The 20,027-nt window shown below is 39.9% G+C and overlaps 1 protein-coding gene across 4 annotated transcripts in view; it reads right to left on the bottom strand.

Annotated features, from left to right (window-relative positions):
• Nucleotides 1-5,386: 5,386 nt before the first annotated feature.
• LOC124257063 (acid-sensing ion channel 1-like) overlaps nt 5,387-20,027 on the bottom strand; it is a 118,024-nt gene continuing 103,383 nt past the window's right edge. For all 4 annotated transcript variants that reach the window (XM_046691039.1, XM_046691038.1, XM_046691036.1 and 1 more), the window contains exons 5-9: nt 11,010-11,190; nt 9,265-9,321; nt 7,615-7,753; nt 6,863-6,966; nt 5,387-6,146 (exon numbers count right to left, since the gene is read on the bottom strand). In XM_046691039.1, coding sequence (XP_046546995.1) covers nt 5,986-6,146; nt 6,863-6,966; nt 7,615-7,753; nt 9,265-9,321; nt 11,010-11,190 — 642 coding nt within the window. In that variant the 3' untranslated portion in view covers nt 5,387-5,985. The remainder of the gene's footprint in view (nt 6,147-6,862; nt 6,967-7,614; nt 7,754-9,264; nt 9,322-11,009; nt 11,191-20,027) is intronic.

Here is a 20,027-nt window from a genome sequence, read left to right on the forward strand (position 1 = left end):
AGTGCGGTTTTGTCATACCAAAAGACGTTAAAAGAGGTACTTTTTGTTACAATGCCTGGTGCTAGAAGTTGAGATGTAAAACGTGATAGCGTGATTGAAACACAGCACTCTCTCAGTGCTTTAACTGTGCAAATGTCTGTCACAAGCATGCTGGCAAACTCCATGGGAAGCACATTTCTGTTAACTGTAATTTATAGACACATGCTCATGATAAAACCATTCAATCGGAACGTCTTTCAGCAGATATTACAGTTTATGGTGGACTTTATCTGTATTGTTGTGTCACATACAAAACAAACATAACTCGCCCAAACCGTTTCATATTTGCCTGTTTATACGATGTCAAAATAGTTTTGAAAATCAATATCATGAAAATAGTCATGTCACATCGCGGCTGTTTCACTAGTCACATACTGCCAAACACCTGTTGTTCGTCTATTTGTCGAGGACTATGAGGATATGTGCATGCATGTATAATACACACACACATACATACATCCATACATACACACATACATACACACACACATACATATACACACACACACATACACACACATACATACATACATACATACATACATACATACATACATACATACATACATACACACACACAAACATACATACACACATACATGCATACACACATACATACACACATACATACATACACACACATACATACATACACACACACACATACATACCACATACATACATACATACATACATACATACATACATACATACATACATACATACATACATACATACATACATACATACATACATACATACATATGTTTTTCATCTTGTCTTATATCTTCTTGCATTATCAACATGAAGTAACAACGGTGTTACAGATAAACGAATGACGTGTACGCGCATGTCTGTTGAAGAATGTACGCGTCACATTTACAAACATAGATGAATATTATAACCACCATAGATGTGTATGAAGAAGAACACTGAAAAGAACACGTGTTTTCAGTATATGACAGGTGACATGGGGGCGTAATGTGTGACTTTCTGACCTTTACAAGTATTCTCAAAGTCAACAAAACTGCCCTTCTATCATGTGAAGTGGTCAGTGGTTATGTTAAGGTGAGTACTTACGGTCAGCCGTGTCAAGGATATGCTGACCCTTAGCAGGAAGAACCTGGGGCAGCAACAATATCGGGGCTTCATATTGTGCCAATACCACTGTTTAGTTCATGTTACGCTGCGGACCGTTGTTTGGGTGCTGGCAATTCCGATGTAATTAATTATGATCTGCCTTAGGGGTGCCATTGAGCTCGTTTCCGGGGTCACTGTGCGTGGGCGTCTGTAGGAAGGTAACGGTTCCGGTCGGTAATACAAGTATATACTTTCGTGGTGAGGAGTAATATATATATATATATAAATTAAAACATCTGCAGCATGTTATACAGTTTAAAAATAGATTTTTTTGCAGGTAATTAAAACAGATTTAAACACACTGTCCTAGGGCGACGTTGTTTGAGGCGCTAATTTCACAGCACACATATGCCTGTGTCATCAGATATCTGTTGACACTGGCATCATATATATCTGCCGTTGTACTTATTTACAAGAGAGTATTTCCACAGTAAGTACACATCGGATATATCTATCGTTGTACCTATATACAAGAGAGTATTTCCACAATAAGTACTCATCGGATATCTGTTGACTCTGGCATCATAATATATCTATCGTTGTACCTATATACAAGAGAGTATTTCCACAATAAGTACACATCGGATATCTGTTGACACTGGCATCATAATATATCTATCGTTGTACCTATTTACAAGAGAGTATTTCCTCAATAAATACACATCGGATATATCTATCGTTGTACCTATATACAAGAGAGTATTTCCACAATAAGTACACATCGGATATCTGTTGACACTGGCGTCATATATATCTATCGTTACATATGTTACATTTGACCACTTTGTAAAATGGCATTGTGTATTTCATATCGTTGTACCTGTTTACAAGATACTATTTCCACAATAAATACACATTTGTTCACTTTTAATACGAGCAATGACATATGTTATTCACAATGATGTGTGAGCTTGTAATCGTGAACATGTACTTACGTAAATTCCATAGATAAAATGTCCATGTTCTAAATTGACAATTTAAACAAAACAGGTAAAAGTGTAGTTGTTTTATTCCTGACAATTGGAAGTAAAGTGGAACTGGGAAGGTGTAACCCAACACATTCTCCCATCCCCCTCCTCTCTCTCTCTCTCTCTCTCTCTCTCTCTCTCTCTCTCTCTCTTTCTCTTTCTCTCATACACACACTGCGTTCTTTAGTCATTTCGAAGAACAAAACACGAAAACAAAACACAAGATATAACAAGTATGCAATGCAGTTTATTTACTTTCATGTTATGCTGTGACAATTACGTTTACCTTATTGTTAGACATCAGAACAGAGAGAAGTGCCAGCTAAACCGCTGCTGAGATACCACCGTCATTAATAAACCTTTACTATTAAACATTGAACGTATGGTATTAATTTTAGATAATAACGCCATTATATCGTATAACAGTTGATGTAATATCTGTATGTATCGGAAGTAGTACATGTAACGTATTACTGCACTGACTCTTGTAAGACAGATAGCCGCTTAGCAATGACGAAGAAAAAACACGCAGTTGATGACGATGAATCTCATAAGCATGATGTGGGGAACCATTGTGGACACTAGCGTTCCGTGTTCGCCTTTAAGAATCAAACTGGCAGTGGATTGTATTGACTTCGATTACGTCATCTTCACGTTTCAGTTAGCAAGCCAGGTATATTATGGAATATTGAAAGGTTTTCTGCCGTTGGAAGGTGGGATTTCAGAATCATCTCGTACACAGCAAGTATGTAATATGAACACAAACCAAAGTTGGGATGATTATCAAAGCAATGAAAAATTAGTTTCGCTAAAATACATTTTCACATTACTCTGAAAGGTTTTCTGCCGTTGGAAGGTGGGATTTCAAAATCATCTCGTACATAGCGAGTATGTAACATGAACACAAAAGTTGGGAATAATTATCAAAGCAATGAAAAATTAGTTTCACTAAAATACATTTTCACATGATTCTGACATTTCGATTTGTTTTCACCCGTTTTCAGTATACCCTTTTCTGCTGATGGAGCAGATACCTACAGACAGACAAGATGCCGTACCTGGTATGAGCGTTTTGTATTTGGAATATATTTAATGCATTGCGACATAACATATTCTTAATATAGATAGTTATTACCTGGCATAACATTGTTTGTAAAACATTTATTGTTATTTTAGATGATGTTGACACTTGAATCGGCATAAATTATGAAAAATAGAGATCAGATATTAGCAAGTGCTAAAACGGTTAACAATGATTAGTTTGTTAGTAGGATTCTGTGAAGGTAGATGTGTGTCGTTTTTAAGATGACACAGCGTCTAAACTGCTCCTATGTGACAGAACGTGGCATGCTATACATTAGGTGCACAAAATGCCTACACTGTCATTTCGGTTGACATCATAATTCTAATCGAACAATAACGTTTCAAGCATTTTACTCTCATGTGCAGTATTGTTTGGGGAAGAGATTATGGCATCAAACAATTGTGTCCTTAACAGCCAGATAAACAGAAATTAGTAATTTACATTCACGAATATTTTGATGGGTGTGTTATCGTGCCTCCATGGCCACAACTGAACGGACACGACAAGCAGTGCGATCTGTCAACGTGTGGTTTCTGTATGTATGCAAGCAAGCTGAATGTCAACTCTAGAAATGGTTCTCGACAACTGACCCCTTTCGTGAAGCGAACCAAGTGCAGTCCTGGTCTCGGTTGTATGCTCAGTGGCCGATACAGCTGACTTGTGTACACACATAGCTACATAGATATCTACAATAGCAACAATTCACAAAAGGTCAGACATGTCACTGTGACAAAGCACATCTTACCGACAGCGCGGTAAGATGCATGAGCAAATTACCCTGATGAGAGTTCTGAACACGATAACTATGTCGATAGACCCTACTCTGCACTTATCACAATACCCATTTTCTAAAGTTGACTTTCCTTGATATTCATGACTTTATTATGTGTACCACGACACGGCAACATAGAGTCATTCACTGTGCACATGTTTAACCTAGCTGAATGATCGATACTGCATATCTACACATTTACAATAGTTGGACGCATGTTTGATGTATGAAATATAAGGCAATAGCATCACTATGTACACAAATAGACGTACACAGAATACCGACACCGCTCATCTGCCGATGTAGCAAACACAATGGGTAACACAAGACAATGACACGTACTTATCCATGGGATCGCCAGTAATGGGTGCCCTATGTGTCTTGAAAACATTCAGCTAATAACATAACAAATACCAAGTATTTTGATTTGTAGGCAGGTGCGCTGTTACTCGGATGCATCAGCGAGATCGCATTACTATAACACAACAGGTACAATGACATTCATGTTGAAGGTCATAGCTTTATCATACAAGAAGCAAACTGGTCACCCTAGTGCCTTGCGCGTGTTATCACAGTTGAGCTTTTGTTAGCAGATCACCGACAAGCATAGAGAAAACGGGACAGATAAATACACGTAGTACTTGCATGTTCCAAAGAGGTTGTGACAGGTATGGAGTAAGCGAATTGGATAGCGAGAAAGCGAAAGAAATGAATGACTGTGAGACAAACGGCAGCCTAATGTATCCGCCTGTCAAGTATACATTATGACGAAAACTAACAGGACACAATATTGATCAATTTCACTGTAATATAGTTTAAGTGTTACAATACTAAATGTCACCACGGTATACGTTAACAGCCAACGTAACAAGCACAGGTCGAGGCCTGGGATTCAGAATTGGCAGCTGAAACAACGCATAAGCAAGCTGTGGAACCGGAAGCAAGGGTACATTGGTGCCAACCCTCTTTTTGTATCCGGATGATTTAATGAAGTACCACGTTTATCTGGTACGAGGGCGCCAATATTTCATTTTGTTTTATTTTGTTCTTTCTAAGCTAAGCACTCTTGGTCATACAGTCTAAATCCCCGTCTAACTCATTTATACCAGGTGTGTACATAGGTTCGGGAATTTAACGAGACAAATTAACTGGTAAACTGGATGCTTAGTGGGTGGGCGTTGGCAACCTCATACGTTGCAGTTACAGTGGACATGTCTATGTACAATATATATCATGGACAATATGTGAGGATACAACCTCATCGTGGAACATAAAGATCTTTCCTGAACATATTTAGCATAAACAATATAGTTATATTAATGCTTGACAAGACTAACTTTTGCCAAATCAGAACACTAGAGATGGCTTTCTCTGACACCTGTATTTAATTTGTGCCAGGTACCTTTGAAACAAGTCTCACGATTGTCATTGGATGATAACATTTGCATTGGAAATTGAACAAAACCGAGTTTCAGTGTCTCAGTGACGTTATATCCACGGCATGGTAATATTTCGGTGTATTCATCATTTGTGGGGTCCATATCGTCACTCATCTTGACCCTTTACCATCAACGACCCTTAACCATCAACGATGTCGCGCAAACACTTGTTGTAGTAAATGAGCCCCGGGCAATCACGTAATATCCCGCAAACCATACGCACATGTTACAAGTCCCGTCTCCGACACAGGAGAGCATCGTTACGTACTCACTGACGTTGAGTCCAGATGGACAGAGAGGGTCTCAATCAACCAAGCTGAAGTATGAAATCTGACAGTTAAGCATTCTTCCGCTGTTCGACATTTATGTACGACCAACATACAATTTTGACACGTCTGTATTGTGTGTTGCTTTAGCAGAATGTCCAAAAACTAAACCTTGAAAGAATCATTTAACAAAATATGAACTTATTATGTTTCGTTTTATAGATGTTCCGTCACGTTCCGCCATTTCCTAGACGGCTGTAACGGTGCCAGCGTTTGGTCAGAAGGCGTGGCGTGCCCCGTATGTATGTTGCATGTTGCCTCGTCGCTCTTCTCTGAGATGACGTCCTCTAGTGCAGAGCAAGAAAATCAGCTCAAACATCTCAGCAACAGTGATGAGGCTGAATCCCATGAACAGTCCAACCTGTCCGCCAATGGAACCTGTGAAAATACAAATGGACGAGTTACACACTCTCCACACAATGATCATGTTCCTAGAAGGCGTGGGAGACGTACTTCATCTTCGGAATGGACTAATAGCAGAATTAAAAGAGTGCACTGAACTTCCAAATGTAATACGATAGTATTAATGGACGCGGCGTACTCCTATTCCGTCTCTCGCATGTACCTTAAATAGGGTACCACACAACCGTTCTGACGTAACCGTTCCTACTCATAGTTTTACACCAGATCAATGTTGCACCTAATAATCTGATTCCGGTTCAAACCATCCAGTTGCTGTCATCATGAACATCGATCTACACAATGATGATAGACGATATCTAATCCCAAGTCAATCGTTTGGTTTGATTTGATTGTTTTTAACACCGCACTCAACAATATTCCAGTCTGTAAATAATCGTCTGGACCAGACAATCCAGTGATCAACATCATGGCCATCGATCTACGCAATTAGGATACGATGTCAGCCAGGTCAGCGGGCTTGACCACCCCATCCCGTTAGTCGCCTCTTACGACAAGCATGGGTTACGGAAGATCTAATATAACCCGGATCTTCACAGGTCCACCAAGTCAAAGAGCATGAATCATAAAATAATGAAAGTGACATTAGGTTTTACGAGGCAACACAAAATACATTTATTACTATGGGTAGAAACACGCTGGTATGCAGGTTGTTATAACATCCACCCTCTCACCTAGCAGTCCCTCAACGGTGTATATTGGAACTTGTTCAATGGTCGTGACGACAGGGTCAGGAAAGAAGAAGTGAAGCGTCACAACATCCGCGCCTAGATCATGACTGTGATGAATTGAAGAACAGACAAAACATTTGAATTACTGAAACAAGTCAATTTCGAACATGCAAAGAAGGTGGTTCTGCACATGGGATCATGAAAGGTGAGCTTAAAGGGGCATTATTAATATGGGTTAACAAGTAGTGTTTCATGGAAAGCAGAGGCATCAAAGTAAAAAACAATAGGTAGTATGTCATAACAGAGAAGACTGAAACGGTGGCCTCAATATAACAACCATTTCTTAACTGATTACATCATAATGGGTTTCACTCACACACACACACACACACACACACACACACTCACACTCACACTCACACTCACATGTACGGAGAATCATCTTGTCATCCGTTTATCCCCATCTTTGTATCAGATGATAGATAATATTACCATACAAGATTTGGCAAAATTTAAAGTGTACATTCCTGCAAGTTTCGTCGTTTAGTGTGCGATCGTATTATTTTTTTACATTTTACATCCAAACTTATCTAAAGTTACCTTTACGGAAAACACACAGTCACCCATACAACACGTTTTTATCTTGCTGTCAAGGAGAGTTGGTGTCAAACAAAATATTATTTGTGCAGATAGTTATTCCAGCAAAACCTATTTCACTTGTAACCCAACAGGGAGTATGAAAATGAATCTCTTACACTATGCTCTCAAAGAAGCTGGTTGCTCGAAACTTGGTACAAGTGGCAGCTGCAGCATAATGGGTCTCCCTACACGGCAGCGGGCACACACAAGGAGCCTTCTCAACGTCTCGGTCTTCATTCCCTCTGTAGTACTTAGCTACAAGAACATAGCAACACTGTCACATTATATGTCACAATCCAGTGCATTCCCTACTGAAACACCCCTGTATTGTTTCAGGATCCTTCTCGATACTGACAATCACTTATACCACGGTTAACCTAACCATCCATCACACATCGTCACACTGAACACTATGAAGATAATCTTTTTAATCCTGAATCCAGGAATGGCGCTTTAAAGTGTGAACTCAATTTACTTTGAACAGTTCCGTCCGGATAAACAAATTATCATCGAAACGCGAATTAATCATGGTCAAAACACTTAAAACAAGACAAAATAGAAGCGACAAAACCCTTTCCACATGCAAAATATATCAAACTATATCAAAAGTATGTGTTTATTTAGCGCCGCATTCGACGCGATCTGCAAGCAATCGAGCCTGGACCAGACAATCCAGTGACTGATTCCACGAGATACGATGAAAGAGCATGTGTGTATGAATCACTATCAAATAGAGGCTTTCAAACAGATATGTAAACATGCATAGCACATAAACACATTGTTATGCATCAGTTACCTATATAATGTCCGATGCAGTTCTCTTTTGAGACTTGCGCGTTATTTACCATACGATTCCAGGTGAACATTATATATTGCATGTATTTGTTATTTGTGACGGAAGCAAAACGACGGAAGTGTCTGATTGATAAACACATTCGCATAATATCGTACAAGGGTTCACTGGGACACAACTTATAATATCTTTACTGTGGAAGGGACATTTGTCGCTTTAAGGTTCAGTAAGTAGCAGCAACGATTTTCATAAATATAGGGTTTTTAACGTAAAAAAGAACATCACAAACATGGACAATCTTTACAAAACACATAATCGATATGTGTAACTCGTTTTAATCTAACTCAGATTGCAATATATATGAGAGGTTAATTAAACCCTACATATAAAACAGTTTCGAATTACAGATTCAGTGTATATGCCTCGAAATCAATATTAATCATAATGGCATTCGTCCACAAATTGCCTGACTGCCCATCTCATTTTCAGTAACAAAATGTCAATGAGAATGCAACGACATTTAAATCTTAATCAAGGCTTCTTTGCCGAGCAGACCTATCTTCAGCCTACTTTAACACATGGAAACTATCCATGTTAGTTCCACAAGAAGTATCTTCAGCCTACTTTAACGTATGGAAACTATCCATGTCAGTTCCACAAGAAGTATCTTCAGCCTACTTTAACTATCCATAATAGTTCCACAAACTATATCCATCTTAGTGGGCCTAACTATCCATGTTAGTTCCACAAGAAGTATCTTCAGCCTACTTTAACACATGGAAACTATCCATGTTAGTTCCACAAGAAGTATCTTCAGCCTACTTTAACACATGGAAACTATCCATGTTAGTTCCACAAGAAGTATCTTCAGCCTACTTTAACACATGGAAACTATCCATAATAGTTCCACAAGAAGTATCTTCAGCCTACATTAACACATGGAAACTATCCATAGTAGTTTCACACAACATACCTTCAGCCAGTCTGTAACACACAGCTAGTTGGTCCATCGAACAAAGCGTCTCGTTGCCTGGGTAGAAAAATACATTTCTGTACAAACACTATTTACTTTAAGAAGCATATATCAAGATACCCCACGGACACAGCAGGTAGACATAATCTGGTCTCATTAAAAATGTTAACAGTTTTTGGTAAAAACACAGTTTTATGTTCATTAATTTTGAACAGTTTTCCCGAGGGAGTTGTTACAGAATAAGGACAACCAAACCATTGCAAAAGTGGGGTAATTTGAAAAACCATCATGCCTAAAGCAACAGTAATACAAAAAGGTTTACGATCAAATATCGACAACAGATACTTGTAATGGGTTCTCAAATTGGATTTTACGCAGCTTTGATCAGTATTTATTAGTTATATCAAGGTGTGTCTGGGAGGAATGATCAAATTGTTGTTAAAAGCATGTATCCCGAGCAATACAGATTGAACAAAACCGAGGTTCATAACGGTGAAGATCTGTGTTTTACAACTCCCCAAATCCCACTCAACCTCTATGACGGCGAATATCGTCAACTTGGAATAGTTCCTTTCACCCCAATGCCAAACTCCTCTTTTCTGCTAAAAGGGATAATCATAATAACCTTCCCTCATCATTGGATGTAAACCAAACCCGTTTATTATGCAGACCGAAACATTCGGAATCCGCCATGGAAAATAGGAGAGGTTTGAGATGCGAGATGGCATTTCCGAAAACGTCGGACAAGCTGGTCTGGCCAAGCTACCTTCCATCACCTGTGACCTCAGCGTGCACGCCGCCGGAACGTGATGACACGCAATGAGGCACCACGTCGTATTACCCGATCTCATTTGGAAGTATTCAAAGTCAAGCGCTTTGGAAGTATTCAAAGTCAAAACCCATTCTTTTCCGAGTAAACAAAGGAATAACCCCATTGTGATAATAAAGCGTTTCTGTCCTACACGTGCCTCTTCAAAACTGGTTGACTTCCCATCCCAGTTCATACATAACATTATGTTATTGTTCACCACGTTATCAGAATAATTATATTGTGCAATGTCCAATGTTCCCATCATGAAACTTACCCAATGCCGACACGTGGCTTGCCGGAACAGTGTCCGAACATTTGGTTTTAACACAGACCAACCCAGTTTGCCCATCCCCTTGTTACAGGACATACCGTTCACCCACTCGCTCAGTACGTAAATTAATTCCACTGATGAGTCATGCATCTGTTGGTGTTATCATCATCATATCACAGCTGTATTGTCATAAAACAGCCTTAATGATGACTGTATTGTCATAAAACAGCTGTCAAGCAGGATTGCAATACACACCTACATAACATGCCGCGGAAATAACCCGGTTCTGTAAAATATAAAGCGGCTGGAGTATTTACATTATCAATATGTTATGTCAAAGTATTCCTGTTCCGATCAAACTTATCCTATTCCAAATAATATTATACATCCCATTTGTATTTGTTATGAAGGCCATAGACGTATTGATGTATGCAGGTGTCCATATATACAATGTCATATATTTACATACATTATGTATTAATTTTGTATCTGTTTGTATATGCTAATGTGTGTTCTATTCATACGTGTCATAATGTCAGTGTTACGTACATGACGTGCACCTACTTATAAACACAATCACGTTGTATCTGTGTCATATTCCTTCCCTTCCTCGGTCATCCTATGTTAGGTATTACAACTAGGATGTATTCAGGTGTCACGTACCTGGATGGAGGAAATGTCGACATCCGCAGACTTTGATAACATAATCAAAGAAACATTCCTTCTCGCACGCCTCTTTCGAGTAATAGTCGAACCGCTTCAGGGGATTCATAAACTTGGCGCTGTCCGTGTCCACACAGGTGGAACCACCGAATGCTTTGAATGGAGGTTCCAGCCCGATTCTCTGCAGAGGCATATATGATTGTTAGGTCATAGGAGTTAAACAGCAAGTACTATTTTTTAGCATTACTCTGTTCCACCTTAAGCAATATCCCTTCTTGGATTTCTTTCTTTCTTCTATCTGATGACTGTCTTTCCTAAGAAACTTAAGGAAATGGCTAAATTGGTTCACAAAGTTCTGAATTTTTTGTATCAACTTGAAAGATAACTTAAAGTATTGAATCTTCAGAGAGGTTTTTCTTTTTATTGCATAAGATCAATGACACCATGAGCTGTCATTAGTCCGTACGTCTCCAGACAAGGTAACTGATATATCAGAAAAACGTACATTTAAGACGTTTCGTCTAGAGCACCATTCCAGACAAGAATATCGTAAGTGAAATTATGTGCCAAGAATTCTCAAAGGCCAAAGGAACAAGCTTACATGCAACTGTAGCTTTCTGACATACAGCCTTACACTGTGAAAAACATTTTAGTTGTTTGTGAGGAAGTTCCAGTTCCTCTGTCATATGATTTTTGTTCTTTCCTCTTTTCTTTTTTTTGGAGGGTGTTTTCTTAACATTCAATTAGTAACATTTTCCCTTCTTCTCCTAATATACAGATACGATGTCACATTGTATAGGGAAAATGAACAAAATTGAAGAAGGGCATTATTGAAAGGCAGCGAACAACATATATCTTTCTTAATTATATAAATAATTCTTTCATGCAATAGCGTCATCAGCTTGTAAAACCTGTACGTATTGCTTATATGATTATTCCGATGGTCATGTTCTATTATTGAAATCACGAGCAGTATCATTGGACCCATATTGACATGATAGCTCATGCATGCCGAAACCGGGTTTTTTTGTGTGTGTGTTACACAAAACACGATCATTGTCCCGCTGATCTTCGTGGCAAACACCACAAATATCATATAAACAACGCGAGTGTGATTGAGCGTCACCACAAGTCCTGGTTTACTGAACACACATTAGGCTAAGAGCAATTACGCAGAGGTTTCTGCTAGTGGATAGTGTTGCATCTGACGATGAACACAAACTAATTGTATGGCAAACATCGGCCTAGTGGCACGGAATGCTTTACATTTAAGCCATGCTATTGCCTCGGATATCAGTTTCGTCCCAAAGGGGCAACTTTGATTGTGAGAGGTGTTGGTGGCATGTCCACTTAGACTGATCTCATAAATCAACGTGGCGTTGTTCAGATGTACTCTTCCAAGCCAATTTGTAGTTGTCCTCCAAGCCTTTCTTCAACGGCCATTATTAACCTTCCTGCGTCGTCTGATGAAGGTCACTCAAAGCATAGCATATTCAACTTTAAACAAAATTACATGGATTCAAAGGTTTATTGAACAATTACAACAAACGAGTTGAGTCTTGGAGAAAATTGCCTGTACTACCGGTAACGACGACTTCGCGTGTACTGTCCGTGTGGCCCCATGTTGTCCTATGTTAACAGGTCGGATGTAGGGACAGTAATTCCAGACAGAAATCCCGTCTTCCGTAAAATTAAAATGCATGGTGAAGTTCCAATAATCCGTGATTGATTGCTCAGCTGTATATTCAGTATATATATTTTACATTTCCGTGTCTGAAATGTGGTACCGAATTTGTCAAAATAATATTAATATCCCTTGAACACAACACAACACCAGCAGCAGAGAACACCTGGTCTCGATTGTGGGAGGAAACAGATTTCTTTGGGGTAAGGTCACAATAGCTGTGACAGTCGCATCAATGGAGCACTGACTCCAGAAACTGTTGTTCCCCACACAATAGTCATGTCCTGCCCTACAGTGAGCGATGAGACGCGGTGCAGGCTGTTGCAGACAAGAACAACACTGCAACCATCAGTTCACTTTGATACTGCATGGATGTCATAATTTTAACCAGCCAGTTGAAAACTAAGACAGGATATACATATACATGGTAAAGAAATGTCATTTCATTTTATGCCAGTTGTACACAATGTACACAGTATCTCAGGTATATCATGTTGGAGGAAAACTGGAGTGATGAAACAACTTTGGTGAAGCCTACGACCTGGCATACTGATGGTGCTGACAAACCTGGAAATATAAGGAAATATAACAGGGATCTAAAACCACGGGCATAGCTTTCTAGGGTGTCCTCTCAACATTTAGATTATTAAAAATACTCTGGCCGTTTCACCTTATGTTCGTTCAGTCTCCGACGCTCAAAATTGAGATGTGGTTCTCTCCCCCTAGTGGTAGAAGTTGGTAGATTTTCCCGGCCCAAAACTCCATTAAATCAACGTATATGTAAATAATGCAATTACTCTGAAGTTGAAGATGAGATACATTTTCTAACCTCATGTCCATTTTATTCAGATATCAGATCTACGTTATAGCTCAAAGCCAATGAAATTAACCCACAATTTGTTAATCTGTCCTCAACAGAACAAACTATATTTCTTATGCAGTATCCTCAGCTCTCCACACCACTTGCCGCTACATTGAGCGCTATGTTCAGGCGCAGAAAAACTACTTTTATAATGTTATAATTTAATAATAATAATAATAATAATAATAATAACAAACCTCGTGTCATCACTGCTCTTCCAATGATATGATTTACAGAGAGCATAAGGGAGCAAGAAAGGGATGTTGGGGGTGCAAGGATCAACTTCTTGTACAGAAAATGATTTTGGAAGAGGCTAAAACATATCACCGCAACCTCTCCATGTGCTGGATTGACTACAAAAAAGCATATGACTCTGTCCCTCACGAATGGATTCTGAAGTCTCTTCATTGCATTGACCTCCCTCAGCGACTACTTGATTTACTCAAGTCTTTAATGAGTTGCTGGTCGACTCAACTTGAGATGTACTCGCTGGGGCAGGTGCAGACTTCGGAATCTATTCCAATCAGAAGGGGAATATTTCAGGGGGATTCCTTTAGAAACGTGGCAAGGTAACTAATGATGGATCGGTCAAGTTACAAGGGGGAGGAGTTATTGAGCATCTTGTGGAAGATCAGGCCTACACCTATCTTGGAATGCAAGTTCGAGATAAGCTCCAGAATGCCCAGATTCAAGACAAACTTCGGGCCGAGTACAAATCTCGTTTAAAGAAAATCTGGAGCTCAGAGCTAAATGCTCGAAACAAGGTCAAAGCCACCAATACTTTTGCTGTGCCAGTCCTCTCCTATTCCTTTGGAGTAGTTGATTGGACGAAACAAGACATCCAGAGTCTTGACCGCCTGACCAGAAGGATCATGTCTGATAACAGAGCCCACCACCCTCGTTCCTCTCTTAACCGTGTATATATGCCAATCAATTCTGGAGGTCGGGGTTTGATTAATGTGGAGGCTCTTCATGACAGAATTTTATTGTGTACTTTTGCACATATTTATTTATCGAATGATCCTCTGGTGATGCATGTGAAGACTCATGATGAAAGCAAGGAATTCCACAGCTATTTTAAGCGTGCCAAGGTTGTTGGACAGAATCTGAAATTTGAGGTTGACTTTGCTGATGGCGATGTACTGCTGGACGGTACAGCGATGGGAGTAAACCAGGTGAAGTCCTTCACCAAGTCTGCCCAGAGTCGGTCTTTTGTGGAGAAGCTTTCTGAGAAGCCATTGCATCGTGTGTACATGCAGTGTGTGGAACAGAATAGCAATCCCTCCGACTCCTTCGCCTGGATGAAGTCGGCTGGTCTTAAATGTGAAACTGAGGGCTTCCTATTTGCTGCTCAGGACCAGTCACTTCCCACTCGTAATCGCCTAAATGTGATTCTTAAAGAGAATATTAACATGAAATGTCGACTTTGCAATGATTTCACAGAGACTGTCCAACACCTTGTCAGTGGATGCCCTTCCTTGGCACAAACAGCATATCTTAAACGACATGATGGCATGGCTCGCTGCTTTTACTACCGTCTCCGACATGCCTGTGGCTTTGACTCCGAGGTCCATCCATGGTACGACCCTGAACATGTCCAGGGCGTCATGGAAAATGATGCTTTCAAACTTCTGTGGAATAGGCCCATATACAGCCTCAGAAGAATTCCAGCTAACAAACCTGATCTTGTCCTTTTTGATAAAGCCAATGAATTTATATATATCATTGAATTTTCTGTCCCTTTTGACAGGAATGTGATTGACAAGATCAAGGAAAAGCATGATAAATATGCGGACCTCGCCTTTGAAATGTCTCGCTTGCATCCCAAGTACACTGTCGTCAGGCTCCCCATTGTTCTCAGTGCCCTTGGTTTGGTACCTCCTGATCTTTTGGCACAGATCAGGAGAGTGCCCGGGTTCTCCACCGGGAGTACAGCTCTTCTGACACTCTGGGTAATGCAGAAGGCTGCAGTGTTGGGGAGCCTTCATATTCTACGGAAAGTTCTTGGTGGGTTCGACTAGGCAGCGTTTCCTGGGAGAAGTCCCATTCGCTGTCTGGGCTGCGTGTAGAGGGGGCAAGGGCCCTGAGCTGATGATGAGCCTTACCAGCCTGACTGTGCCAGGATCACCCGAACCCTCTCTGCTGCATATTATCTTCAATCTGTAAAACATAATAATAATAATCATATTCTCCGGAAAGTTCTTGGTGGGTTCGACTAGGCAGCGTTTCCTGGGAGAAGTCCCATTCGCTGTCTGGGCTGCGTGTAGAGGGGGCAAGGGCCCTGAGCTGATGATGAGCCTTACCAGCCTGACTGTGCCAGGATCACCCAAACCCTCCCTGCTGCATATTATCTTTAATCTGTAAAACATAATAATAATAAATGCATATTTATAATGCGCCCCTTCCACACCCTAAGGCATGCTCAAAGCGCTACGGAATATTTACACTGGAGTATTTACAGATGAAGTTATACATGATATACTGAGAAAAGGTGGGTTTTAAGTCTGGACTTAAAAATGTCAATTGTGGCAGAGCTTTTAAGGGCACATGGGAGAGAGTTCCAAAGCACAGGCGCGGAGTAAGAGAATGATCGGTGTCCGAAGGATTTCAGTTTGTAGGATGGGATGACCAGTCGGTTTTGTGTGTTTGAGCGCAAGTTGCGTGCGGGGACATACGGATGTAGGAGTTCAGACAAGTAGGAGGGAGCCAAACCATGGAGGCACTTGTATGTCAGACAGAGGATCTTAAAGTCAATTCTGGCCCTAACTGGTAGCCAATGCAGTTCTTTCAACACTGGTGTTATATGGGAACGTTTAGAAGTCTTGCTGATGATGCGGGCGGAAGTATTTTGGATCTTCTGAAGCTTATCAAGGAGTTTAGAACTGAGGCCTGAAAGGATGCTGTTACAGTAATCAAGCCTAGATGTAACAAGAGCTCGAACAAGGGCTTGAGTTGCAGCAGTTGTCAGGTATTGCCGAATGTTACCAATGGATCTTAGGTGAAAGTAGCAGGTTCTGCTCAGACGGTTAACATGAGCATCCAGAGTCAAGGAAGAGTCGATGTGGACACCCAAGTCCTTAACCACATCAGAGAATCTGACGTCAGAGTCTGCGACTGTAAGGGTGTCGGTTTTGACCTTGCTGAGTTGTTGCTTTGTACCAATGAGAACTGCTTCTGTTTTTGTGTCATTAAGTTTAAGCATGTTTCCTGTCATCCAGCACTTGATGTACTGCGTACATTCAGCGATGCACTGAAGAGACGTAGATAGATCTGACAGATGAAATGCCTTCAGGAGCTGGGTGTCATCAGCGTGGGCATGATGAGAAACTGTGTGGTCTGTAGTAATCCTTCCGACATATCCGGTATACAACACAAACAGGACTGGACCAAGGACTGATCCCTGTGGCACCCCACATGTGATTACAGTGCCTTTTGATCTCTCAGTGCCAACAACAACAGATTGCTGTCGGTCAGACAGATAAGACGTCACCCATTGAAGGGCATGACCTTCAAGTCCGTACTGTTGTGTGAGCCTGGACAAGAGTCTATGGTGATCGATTGTGTCGAAGGCTGCAGAGAGGTCCAACAACACTAGAGCAGCAATCCTACCATCGTCGACAGCACAACGAAGCTCATTCGTCACTTGCAGTAAGGCAGTCTCCGTACTATAGTATTGCCGATACGCTGACTGGAATTCATCAATTTAAACAAATATCCGTGACTATTATACCTCTCTTATGTGATATATTTTTATTATATTTTAGCGCTGTGGCGCTCTTAAAGACTGTTTATTGTAATTTAGTGTCTCATAGTGTCTCATTCTTCTTCTTCCAAAAGTTAGACGTCCAAAAAGTTAGACGCGTCAAAACAACAAAGGTTATGGTTGGTTGCACTGAGGTTCACTACACTGTTACCGTCGTTAATTAATGGACTAGTCCAAATGTACTAATCCAAACACAAAGAGAAGAGAATATGGATAATGACAATGACTTTATCTGACATAAAACAAAATAAGTTATAAATTAATTCAACAAGATAATTTAAATGATCAATGGATGACTTTGTAATGACTTTAATTGGCACAAAAACAAAATAAGTTAATTTAAGATAATTCAAATGGTCAATCAAATCATTCAAGAATTAAGATTTCACATTTTGAAATATGATTTAACATTGTTTGGGTTTTGATTGTGGTTTGTTTTACAGACGTAGAGGGGGTCCAACATGAAATGTCGTCTGCCCATTTAGCTGTTGAAATTTTGGGATTTGGTTTTTCTGGAAAGCTGTCGTTTGTCATAAAGTTGAATAGAGTTGGGTTCCATTTTCTAAGGGATAAGGGTCCGAAATTGTGTTGGGGGATCTGATTGTTATTTGTCTGTTATTTAAGAAAGAGAGGATGGAATTTAGAATTCTACCGTGTATGGCATTTTCTGGAGTTTTTAGATGTTTTTTATTTATATTGTTTATGTTGGAAAAACAATGTTAGGGAGGAAGTAACTCCAATAGGTTAATAAAAACTCAAAAAAATAAAATATCTATAATCCTGTTTTGATCAAAGTGAACATAGTAAAAACAAGCATGCAAAATCTATAATCCTGTTTTGATCAAAGTGAACATCGTAAAAACAAGCATGAAAAATCTGTAATCTTGGTTTGATCAAAGTGAACGTTGTGAAAACAAGTATGCAAAATCCATAATCCTGTTATGATAAAATTGAACATTGTAAAAACACATTTGGAGAACCCAGTGATTGAGTAAGCCAGTCAACATTAGTATTCTGATCAAAGTATTTCTGTACAAATGTGAAAACAATCGCGTTAGTGTATGGGACAGGTTCATTATATCAGTGGGTAAGACTAGGTTGTAATCACAGTCACGCCTGATTGATTTGTCTGACAATTGGGATGTATGACTTTTGGGACGTCTAACTTTTGGGAATAAACCCTTTCTAGCGTGCCTAAAGGAGCGACTGCGGAACATTAGATGAGTCAGCGACTTGAGAAGTAGTACGTCCTACCAAAACATCAACAGTAGTTCTCAAACTGGCTCCCCCTCACTGATTAATTGTGAAGGTTGAAAACGGTCAATGTATCTTCTGTCATATCATTCGAAGGTTCCTGTGTTACAATGTTGCTGGGGTGTGTTTTTGTAAATGCTTGTTTCATCTCTAAACCAGGTTTAAGGTCCATGATTAATGCAGGACTAATTTGGAAGGATACTTCTTAATCAAATAACCACAGATCCAGCGAAATACAGTTATGTTTACTTATCAATAACTGTCAGATATGATCGTGTTTATAACACTATGTTTTCAGAATGTTGACTAAAAGTCGCACTAGGTTCAACTTGTCCTTCACTCCGACGGTGTAATATTTCTAAGTGGCTAAAGGTCCCAGCTATCTCCTCCTCTCATCAGTTTCATAGACACGCCGTCGACACCGCCACAATCCGTTGAGGAGACATCCGTACCTCCTTTTGTGAGTTCAGCAATGTGATTAACTCCCACGAGCGTTTAGTGTTCTTTGCTTTGGTGGAACTCTACTGCTCCTTGTGATGGAATTCCTCAGTTTTGACAAATATATATGAAATATTTAATCTTATGAAAAAGAAGCCTAATGCAACCTCGAATGTCAGGTAGTATATTTCGAACAAACTTGGAACAATTTCAGTCATGTACATTTGTGACCCTTGTAGTTTATAAACCAGCAATGGCTCGCGCACGAGTAGGGGTCTCCATTACCTTGTGTAACCGCATGGCCAGGGCAATGTGCTCACATCGTGAAGTAATATACTGACTGGTTGGCGTTTGTCAAAGTTCCCCTTCATACATTGAGCAGATTCACACAGACAATGCAATAAGGTGCATTCCTCCCAGAGAAATTCATTAAAAGCAAATTTCCGTTTCTCCTTCCAGCTGAGGACATATATCAGCAATATAAGGTATACACACGCAGCGTTGGCGTCATGTGAATGTGAGAAACCATTGGCGTCATTATAAAGCAAATTACTCAGTTTATGAACTGTCTGTGAGATGAAGAACTGACGTGGACCTAATGTGATTGGTGGTCTTGAAGCTGTGATGTTTAAAGCTCCAATCACCTTAGGGAAGATACAGCGCAGACAGGAGATTCTAGTCAAAAATCGTTTTTATGATATTCCCAAATGAAGGTGGCATTATTGAAGATATATTACCTATTATACTCTAAACAATTCCTCAACATCCTTGGTGAAATATTACACAATCCATTTAAAACAACATAAATATGCACTTAGTAGTGTTTAATGTATTGCTTGTATTGGGTTTGCTGGCAATGTCTCTGAAGGCACGGTCCCTTGATACCGATTACCTTCGAGGCAGTTGCGAAAACCACAAGTGTTATCAATTGGCCCTGGAATCGTAAACTAGTTTTATTTACCCATCGTCCACGTCTCATGTTTTCAGTAAAGTGTCTAGAATTCATGGCAACTTATG

Source organism: Haliotis rubra, unplaced genomic scaffold, assembly GCF_003918875.1.
Source record: "Haliotis rubra isolate DU_JTF1 unplaced genomic scaffold, ASM391887v1 Scf649, whole genome shotgun sequence".
In the NCBI taxonomy this organism is placed as follows: Eukaryota; Metazoa; Mollusca; class Gastropoda; order Lepetellida; family Haliotidae; genus Haliotis; species Haliotis rubra.